The sequence below is a fragment of the Pezoporus flaviventris genome, unplaced genomic scaffold (genome assembly GCF_033815535.1).
Source record: "Pezoporus flaviventris isolate CSIRO_AGI_PZ_B2104156 unplaced genomic scaffold, CSIRO_AGI_Pfla_v1 ptg000020l, whole genome shotgun sequence".
NCBI lineage: Eukaryota > Metazoa > Chordata > Aves > Psittaciformes > Psittacidae > Pezoporus > Pezoporus flaviventris.
In genome coordinates, this window is record NW_026892568.1 from 5,660,262 (window position 1) to 5,669,548 (window position 9,287).

The 9,287-nt window shown below is 53.8% G+C and overlaps 1 protein-coding gene and 6 non-coding genes across 7 annotated transcripts; 3 read left to right on the forward strand and 4 right to left on the reverse strand.

Annotated features, from left to right (window-relative positions):
* Window positions 1-2,325: 2,325 nt before the first annotated feature.
* MRPL58 (mitochondrial ribosomal protein L58) lies at window positions 2,326-4,576 on the forward strand. The gene is made up of 6 exons (XM_061455660.1): window positions 2,326-2,534; window positions 2,760-2,796; window positions 2,952-3,011; window positions 3,712-3,794; window positions 3,889-4,058; window positions 4,360-4,576. The coding sequence occupies exons 1-6, from the start codon at window positions 2,379-2,381 to the stop codon at window positions 4,442-4,444; spliced, it is 591 nt and encodes a 196-aa protein (XP_061311644.1). The 5' UTR covers window positions 2,326-2,378; the 3' UTR covers window positions 4,445-4,576.
* A 568-nt stretch (window positions 4,577-5,144) lies between these two features.
* TRNAR-UCU (transfer RNA arginine (anticodon UCU)) lies at window positions 5,145-5,217 on the forward strand. Its single transcript has one exon. It is a non-coding gene; the product is annotated as a tRNA-Arg (tRNA).
* Window positions 5,218-5,830: 613 nt separating this feature from the next.
* Window positions 5,831-5,903, reverse strand: TRNAR-CCU (transfer RNA arginine (anticodon CCU)). The gene has a single exon. It is a non-coding gene; the product is annotated as a tRNA-Arg (tRNA).
* Window positions 5,904-6,254: 351 nt separating this feature from the next.
* TRNAR-CCU (transfer RNA arginine (anticodon CCU)) lies at window positions 6,255-6,327 on the forward strand. Its single transcript has one exon. It is a non-coding gene; the product is annotated as a tRNA-Arg (tRNA).
* Window positions 6,328-6,729: 402 nt separating this feature from the next.
* On the reverse strand, window positions 6,730-6,802 carry TRNAR-UCG (transfer RNA arginine (anticodon UCG)). The gene has a single exon. It is a non-coding gene; the product is annotated as a tRNA-Arg (tRNA).
* A 1,941-nt stretch (window positions 6,803-8,743) lies between these two features.
* TRNAR-CCU (transfer RNA arginine (anticodon CCU)) lies at window positions 8,744-8,816 on the reverse strand. Its single transcript has one exon. It is a non-coding gene; the product is annotated as a tRNA-Arg (tRNA).
* Window positions 8,817-9,071: 255 nt separating this feature from the next.
* TRNAR-UCG (transfer RNA arginine (anticodon UCG)) lies at window positions 9,072-9,144 on the reverse strand. Its single transcript has one exon. It is a non-coding gene; the product is annotated as a tRNA-Arg (tRNA).
* Window positions 9,145-9,287: the final 143 nt, after the last annotated feature.

The window sequence follows — 9,287 nt, forward strand, 5'->3', positions numbered from 1 at the left end:
TCAGTGAGGCTTTCAGCAATCAAAAGAGGGGAAAATAAGCATTTCCTGGTCTTTTAGCCAAGCTTCCATCTAAACTTTGCATATTGCTTTGAAAACACCAAGGAAACCTACACAACTCCATTAAGAGGTAAAAGGAGAGTATTAAGCAACCACATTGCTGACCACAGAAACAGGTCTAATAGAGCAGCAGCTATTTAACAGCACGGCTCTGTGGTTAAAGACAGAAGGAAAACTACTGCATGCAATTGAAAAGGATGAGGGGAAGTCTGATACAATAGCAAATAATGATTTAATTCCAGCATCTGGCAAAACCAATGAACCCGTGCAGCTCACAGCAATAAGATCAATAAGGGCATGGCTTGCCAAGAATTCAGCTTTATGCTGAACTCAAAAGAAGACATTGAGACAAGTGCATTGATATCACATCTAGTCTGGCTCCTTCTCATACCACCCATCAGAAACCCACCCAGCATCAAAAATAGGGATGGAGCACTTGAAGCACGAGTTCAAGGGATTTACAGAGCTCAAACCCTCATGGGGAAGGAGATTCCTGACTCAGTCTTATCTCTCTTACAGGAGCTTAAACCTTCTGGAAGGTCCCTCAAAGAGCTGATTTCTCCTGCATTAATGGCTCATGCCCTCACTCACACGAGGAGCAACAAGCTCCTTGACATACCGGCTTTGCATCACCTTTCAGGGATGGCTCTTTACAGCTCTTGCACCCTAGTGAACACCATGCCCAAACAGGGAGAGCTCGCTTTCTAAGCCAGTTCATTGCCCATCTTAAACATCAAAAGCTTGGCTCCCCTTGGGTCAAAGTAAGACCTCGTCCCTCCAAGCCCTCCCTGGTGGGGAGAGCCGTTTCCAGCCATCACCCTGCTGTTTACAGGGCTCTTTGGGCATATATATCCACCATCACAGAGTGGGAATGAAGCAAAACCACAAACACGACCCATTAGATGGGGCTGGGTCCAGCTCTGACCTTCAAGCCCCTTTCCCAGCCCCTTTGCCCACCCCACAACTTGTCCTCGGTGTGTTACCAGCACAGTGACGCCAGTGTGTTTGATACCAGTGGGCAAAATGAGTCATTCTGCTTTGCCTATTTTACCTCTGGCTACAAATCAGTTACCTGTTCCTGACAGAAATTAAGGTCACCAGATGGCATGGCTTGTGTCTGACACTGCTGGGGGGGGGGGGGTTCTTTAAGGCATTTCAGCAGTTTGGATGGGGGAAGCAGAGCAGAACCTCAGGATATAGAGATTTGATTAGAACAAAGCATGGAACCCTTTAGATGGGAGCCAGCTCAGCTCCTCAATCACTGTCTTATATCAGCTTTGAAACACTCTTCTTGACTTCACCCACCCTTTTAAACAGAAGACAGTCAGCTCCTGTCACAACACCAGAGCAAATGACAGCCCCATCCCTGCCTGTGCACATTCCTGCTGCCAGAAATAGCAATTCCTGCCCCTCCCAAAAGCCAACCTGACAGCTCCAAAAAGCTGTGGAGGATATCCACAAATGCTTCACTCCCCTGCATCCCCCACCGCAGAATGATTTGGGTTGGAAGGGACCTTAAAGATCATCTAGTTCCAACTTCGGCATCTCTCCTACAGACCTGGAAACACATCACGTATCAGCATTCAAAGCTATATAACTATACATATACATGTAGATGTAACTTTTCAGCACTCTTGAGCAGACCAGATCTGAAACCTGAAGTGTCCCAGGTGCAAAGTCCAAGTACATGGAAAACTCCGGATGTGTTTTCAGTGTCACGGCTGCCCATCACTGCTCAGCCTGTGGGAGTGTGGGATGCAGGCAGGAGCACACAGCCCCCACCACTGCCTGCGCCCCAGAGCTGGGAATGACCTGCCCACAGCCCCTGTGTAACCCTTTACACTTTATAACCTATATAACCTCCTACTCTCTTCCACGGTGCCCCACACACCCCATATACTCCCCAGACCTCCAACACCCTCCCATGGATCCCCACAGACCCCATATACCACTCAAACTGCCCCACAGATCCTATATACCCCCCCAAGACGACCCATAGACTATATACGCTTTACAACCTATATAACCTCCTATACTTTATAACCTATATAGCATCCTACACCTTTCCAAAGTGCCCCACAGAACCCATATAAACCCCCAACTCCTGCACCCTCCCACGGTGCTCCAGAGCCCATAGTCCCCCCCGACCTCCCATGTCCCCACATAGTGCCCCACAGATCCCCCGACTTCACCTCACAGACCCCATATACCCCCCCACACGCTTGGCCCCACACACCCCTCCCAGGCCCCGCCCCGGAACGCTGCGCGCAGCCGCCGTTTCCGTAGGGACGCCGTGGCAGCGCTGCACCGCGGGAGCCAAGATGGCGGCGCACACGCTGAGGGCCCTGTGCCGGCCGTGCCTTGTCGCCGCCCGGTTCTCGCAGCGGGCCGGCGCCGGGACCGAGTACCGGAGCGCGTACAGCCTGGACAAGCTGTACCCGCCCGGGCAGGACGGCGACAGCACCGGCATCACCCCGGTGAGCGGAGCGGGCAGCAGGGAGAAGACGAGAGAGGGGCGGGGCTTGGTGCCTGAGGGAGAGGGGGGGCGGGGCTTAGCGCAACTGGTTGTACTGTGAGGGCGTGGCTTACCGAAGGGGCGGTGCTTAGAGGGGGCGTGGCCTTCTCGGTCGTGCTTGGCTGGCTGTTCGCGGTCGCCGCGTCCCTGCCTGGCAGCTAACGCAGCATTCCATGGTGTTTTCCAGGAGGAGCAGCAGCCACCCACCCTCGACATCCCCATGAGTGAGTCCCCCCGCCCTGAAACCAGCCCAGGCCGTGGTGCTCGGCCGCGTCTGCCCTGGGTTGTGTGCCCGGAGGTGTTAGCCCGGATCGTACCTGTTCCAGCACCAGCAGGAGCTGTGCCTCCGGGTCAGCACGCTGCTGCGCTTTTCTTCCAGGTCGCCTGACTGTGACCTACTGCCGGAGCAGCGGCCCCGGTGGGCAGCACGTTAATAAAGGTGAGGAAGAGCTTCTCCCCCTTTCATGGGAGTTTCTTCCCTGTATTGGTGGTAAAACATTGAGAACTTGAAGTTAAATCACAGAATAGGGTTGGGAAGGACCTTAAGATCATCTAGTTCCAACCCCCTGCCATGGTTAAAGAGCATCTTAGTGCTGCCCCATGCTGAGCTTCGTTATCATTACATTTTAACACAACTCCCAAATCTTCACAGTGCTCAAGAGCAGTGGTAATGCATTTGATTCTCCTCCTCTGACTGGGAGCACTGCTGCTACACTTGCCACATGAAGCACCACCTCTGTCTCATCTGTTCTCACTGATCAGACACACAAGCAGCCGGTTGGTTTCTGGGACTTTAAAGCACAATAAATTCTCAGCTTAATTCAAATAAACTATAAATACTGCCATTAAAAATAAGGTGGGTAGTGACTGGCAGCACCTGCTGTAGAAAGGCAAATACTGTGACAGGGTATCCATAAAAATCTAGAGATTGCCTTTTAGAATGGTATGTAAAAATATAGAATCATGGAATAGTCAGGGTTGGAAAAGACCTTAAGATAGCCAGGAAAAAGGTGATCTTTCAGGAAAGTAATGCTGGAATCACCCGGTGTCCAAAGCCAGCAGTGAACAAACTGAGTTATCCCAGAAACCTTAGGAAGTCAAGCCAATACATAGAAAAAATACCCTGGTTTTCCTCCCAGTGAACACCAAGGCAGAAGTTCGGTTCCACTTGGCATCAGCAGACTGGATTCCAGAAGCCGTGAGACAGAAAATGGCATCGATGGTAACAACCCTCCCTTGTAGCCACAGTTTAAATGTCACTTTCAGATGTGACATGGCAAGGTGGCAGCGACCACATCCCGTTTTCATCTCTGCAGTACAGGAACAGGGTAAACCGAGCTGGTGAGCTGATCGTGAGCTCTGAAGAGAGTCGCTACCAGATGAAGAACCTGGCCATTTGCTTAGAAAAGATCCGAACCATGGTCACAGAGGCTACGGAGCAGCCCAAGGTGGTGTCTAAGGAGACAACACAGAAACTCATAGAGAGGTATAGTCATTGAAATGGCCTTTTATTGGAGATGAACTCAGATCATTGTGCGGCATGATGCAGGTTGCTGTTTGTACAATCTTCATGCTTATTTGGATTTCCTTTGCTAAGAAATTCACTGATCCATTAGATTTCAAGCACTTCCCTGGGTAGCATCCCAAGAAGAGGGGCTGTTTTTTCTATCTGTGGACATTTGTCATCAAGTCTGTGCTATGATATATATATTAGATATAACTGTGCTCAGAGTTGAATGTTTGAATGTTTTCTTGGTGCCCTAAAGGAGCTTTTAACCTTGTTTTAGGGTGGAAAAAATGAACCGTGAACGACTACGACAGAAAAAGATACACTCAAACATAAAGCAGAGCAGGAAGGCGGACTTTGACTGAGAGAACAGGGATCCCAGCCCTCGGCATACCAGCTTCATAAAGAAACAGCGTTGGCAGCTGTAGATGGTGCTGAACTCATGAGCTGTGTTGAATAAAACTGGTCTGAAAATGTACATAAAGATATAGAACATCTCCTTTTGAATTGGAAAATTATTGTTCTCGTTTGAAATGAAAAACTCAGGGTTTTGATTTATATATATTTTAATATATTTATATTATATATTCTTCATATATTAATTCTTAATATTCTTTATATATTAATATATATATTAATTCAGCTCTCTGCTCTATGAGAGCACCCTCTGCTGCTGAGCACAAAAGCAGCAGTGGATGTGGAGGGGAAAGAAAGGCAAGAGTAAAAGCATAACTACGTACCTAAGTACAATTCACCATTTCAAGCATTTTCCATTCATTTCAGTTGATCTTTCCCTAGCCATAAGGTGCACCTCATTGTGTTAACCTGACCTAAAGCCACAGCAGGAATCTGGCAGGAGGTGGGTGCTCAAAGACCAAACCACCCTGTAGGTCCAGGAGGATGCTGGTCCTTGGGGTGTGACACCAAAGCACCTCAATGAGTCTCCCAGGCTTCAGGAGTCACTCATTAGAGGGTCCTGTGGGTAACATGGGGTTTGCTGCTGGGGCACTTCATGGGGGTGTCCTCAAAAACACCAAAATCACTCATTTTTCATCCTCTGTCAGGGCCCCAGTGGCCTAATGGATAAGGCACTGGCCTTCTAAGTCAGGGATTGTGGGTTCGAGTCCCACCTGGGGTGAGCAGAAGTGGCTCTGTTTTAGGTAAAAACCCAAACAAGAAAGGAAAGCGCTCTCTGCTGGTGCCTGGACACTCTTTGGCATTCCCTTTGGAATGGGGGCAGTTCTGAGCTCTGCCGTTACCCAGCCCAGATTGACATTTACATCTGCAAAAAAAGCAGAGCTCAAAGCCCCCACAGGCTGCCCGGGGGATGCAGGAGCACATCAAGAGCATCCTGATGCGCCCCCGCACACCAAGGCCAGCAAAGATGAAGCCTGCTCCTGCTTAAAGCTTTTCACTATGGCTGCCGGCTTCTCCCCTCACAGCAAAGGCAGCTGCAGCTCTGAGCTGCGCCCTGGGCTTTGCAAATGAGTGGGGTTCTGCTGCTTCAGATGCTTTTCTGACACAGAATCATCACACGAACATCAGCCGGGACAGCAACAACCTCAGCTGAGGCTAAAAGCATGTTGTAAAGCTGGGTTTGTACATCAACATCTCTCCTGGGTGAAGACGCCCGAGCCAAGGGTTAGGGAAACCCGGCGGGGTGATGCTCATTCTCCTGTCGCAGCAGCACAGACACCTCCACACACCGAATCACCCCAAAACCGGCTCAGATCCGCGGAAGGGAAAAGAGTCACCCCAGATGGGACTCGAACCCACAATCCCTGGCTTAGGAGGCCAGTGCCTTATCCATTAGGCCACTGGGGCTGCGCACAGGCGCCTTTTTTTTCAGTGCCGTGACTTAACTCTCTGCTGGCCAGAGGGGACGCGGGGTCCCGCACAGCCCCGGGGGCTCCCTCAGCACCAGGCAGCGCGGCCCCATCTCTGCCCACAGCGCAGGAAGGAGGCGGTGTTGGGGGGCCGGAGACCCCCGCCGAGGGCCCAGCTCCACCCGCAGGGCCTCAGCCCGCAAGCCCGCACCGGCGGGGCGGGAGGAGCCGGTGCCCACCGCCGGTTCCCGGTGCGCGGAGCCGCTCTCGAGCTTTCCCCGCTCCGGCGGCCCCGTTCGCTGCGAACCCCCCCGTGCGGGGGTGGAGGGCGAACAGTGGCTTTTGCGCGGCCCCAGTGGCCTAATGGATAAGGCACTGGCCTCCTAAGCCAGGGACTGTGGGTTCGAGTCCCACCTGGGGTGAGGGCGGCTTTTTTCTCCCCCTCCCTGCACCGGAACCCCAAGGGAAAGCATGGGCGGAAGGAGACACCGACCCCTGTAACTCACCAGGCGCTCCCTGCAGCAATAAAAGCCGCATCCTGCCCGACCCTGCCCCTTTATTCCATCCCCCGTAACCGGCAGCAGGTGCGGCTCAGCCCTCACCTTGTATCGGGCTCCGGTTCGTCTCCACCGCCGGCACAGGGCGCTCTGAACCGCTGTGGGGGTAACAAGCACGAACGGCCCCAGGGCGGGAGATCCCCCGGGCAAATCGCCCCCCAAAGGTGCCCCAGCACGGGCACCTAACCCACTGACACCCCAGGCGGGGCCGAACGCTGCACCCCCCAGCGAAATTAAACGGTTCGAAGCTCTCCCGTGGCTTTAAAACAACCACGAAGGGACTCGAACCCTCAATCTTCTGATCCGAAGTCAGACGCCTTATCCATTAGGCCACGTGGTCCCCCATAGCTCTGTTCTGGGGACGGTGGCAGACACCGGGGGTACCAGGGAGTCCCTGCCACCCCCTGTGCATCCTCCCCATTCCCATCCCGTCTGGGATCATGGCTTTTCCTCATGCCCAACGCTGGGGGGGGGGGAGTCCCTCCTGCCATGGGACCCCATGTGCTAGTTGGTCATCATAGACCCCCATTGCCACCCCCAGCCTCATACAGTTTACCCTGTATGTGCTGATGTCTGTCTGGAGCAATGACATTCCTCTCCTGCTACCAACCCAAGCCGTTCTGAACGCAAATATAACCCCAAATGCAGAGCTGACACCACCCAGGAGACACCCCCAACACAGAGCAGCTGGGGTCACCCTCCAGCTCCCAGGGGCACACAAGTCCAGGCTTTCCCTGCCACATCCCCATGGAAAGGCAAAGCCAACACCATCACATCCAGCTGAGGCTCTGTGTGAGCCTTAAGTGGGAGGGAAGCAGTGTGTGGACATTACTGGGAAAGAAAGAAAGATGGGGAGAGCCAGGACCCTGGAGACAACTTGACAGTAACAGCATTCAGTGTGATGGGCACAGTCAATGAGATACAAAGGAGGGCATTTAACCCCTGTTCGTTATCAGTAACACCTCCTGGTGCAGCTTGGCTTCTCCCCAGACCCTGCATTCCTCATCTAATCCTAAATAAACCTGCCACAGGGCAGGAAGGTGTTTTAACCTCTTCTATATCCATAGGGGTTTTGGGGACACGTTGGCTCCTGGGGTCCCTTCAGCTCAGCTTCAACCAGCGCAGCTTTTCTGCTGTGCCTCAAACTAAAGCTGAGCAGAAGCAGGCCGGAGAGCAAAGCCTGAAGGAGATTAGCACTTGCCATGTGCCTGGGCCTTCAGCAGGTTTGCTGCTCTCCAAGTCATTTTCTCCCACACCTAAGAGGGAAAAACTACTTAGAAAGAAACTTTAGGCTTTACTGGTGTGGTCTCACCCTGACCGCAGCTGCCTTTTATAATCCATTAACTCTGGAGGAAAAGACCCTCCAAGTAGCTTTTTAATGCAACAAACCCCAAATACACTTATGTGGAGGGCTCTGGTCCCTGGGCAGCAAAGCCGAACTGTGTGACCCCAGTGACCTGCCCCTCACTGAGATGCAGTTTCTGGCGGAGGGAAGCATCCTTCCCATCAGAGCTTGTCCTGCTCCGGGAAGAGGTTGGTGTGATACCGGCAAGGTTCTCATCCCCCAGCATCCATTGGCTTTCTGTTGGGGGTCAGATGCAGCTGATGGCACAGGGAGCATCCAGAGGAGGTAAAAATGCAGCTGAAGTTCCCTGCAGAGCCCTGAGCCAGACAGGGCTAATTAAACAGTGTTAACTGCTCTGCTTCTGCACCTTCTGGGCCACCTGGAAAGAACCCCCAGCCAGAACCATCCTTTCATTAACACCTCTCCAGATATCATCCTTTCATCAGCAGGTCCCAAGCATCCACCTTTGCACTGAGGCCCCGGGGCAGGTTATAGGTGCTCCTTGTTGCTTCCCTTCTTCATCGAATCATAGAATCCAGACCGGTTTGGGTTGGAAGGGACCTCATCCAGTTTCAATCCCTGCCACTGGGGACACCTTCCACTAGAGCAGCTTGCTCCAAGCCCTGTCGCTTTCATGAGCTCTAAGCTGTGACCACTGGCCAGGAGCAGATAACAGCATCATCCCAACACCATCGTGTACAGCTCCTGTACAGCAGCCTTTGTATTGCAGTCGTCGGCACAGAGAGCAAGCCTGGAGCTGCCGTGGGGAACTCACTGCCCCAAAACACGTATTGTGCACCAAGCACCCAAAGCCAGCTCCCGCCGGGCAGCAGCAGCAGGAGGAGGATGCCCGGCAGCTCTGCGTGGGCCTGGCGGCACTAAACCGGGGAGAAAACGGACAGAAACGGGGTTGGCACCCGCAAAACGTTGTGTGCTCACCCCAGATGGGACTCGAACCCACAATCCCTGGCTTAGGAGGCCAGTGCCTTATCCATTAGGCCACTGGGGCTGCGCACGGCGCGCGCCCCGGCCCGCGGGAACGGCCCGGCCCCGGCGCTGCGGGGGCTCGTGGAGCCCGCAGGGGAAGCGGGGGGGGAATCACCCGGGGGTCCCGGGGAACGGAGCCGGGATGCACCGGGAGCGGCAGGGCCGGCCGGGGGAACACGGGGCCAAAGCAGGTTCGGTTCTTCCCCCCACCCCGCCGGGGGAAGAGGCGAGAAGGGAGAAGCGGGAAAAGCTGGGAATGGGGAAGGGAAAAAAGGGTCGACCACGAAGGGACTCGAACCCTCAATCTTCTGATCCGAAGTCAGACGCCTTATCCATTAGGCCACGCGGTCACTGATACCGCAGCCCCCCAGCCATGCTGCCTACCCCCAGCCCACTCTCCCCACCGGTCCCACCGGGTCCCCCGGGATACCGGCACGGAGCATCCCGGGGCACGGCCGGGGAGGATCCGTTGTCTGCCGGGCAGGCGGAAAGC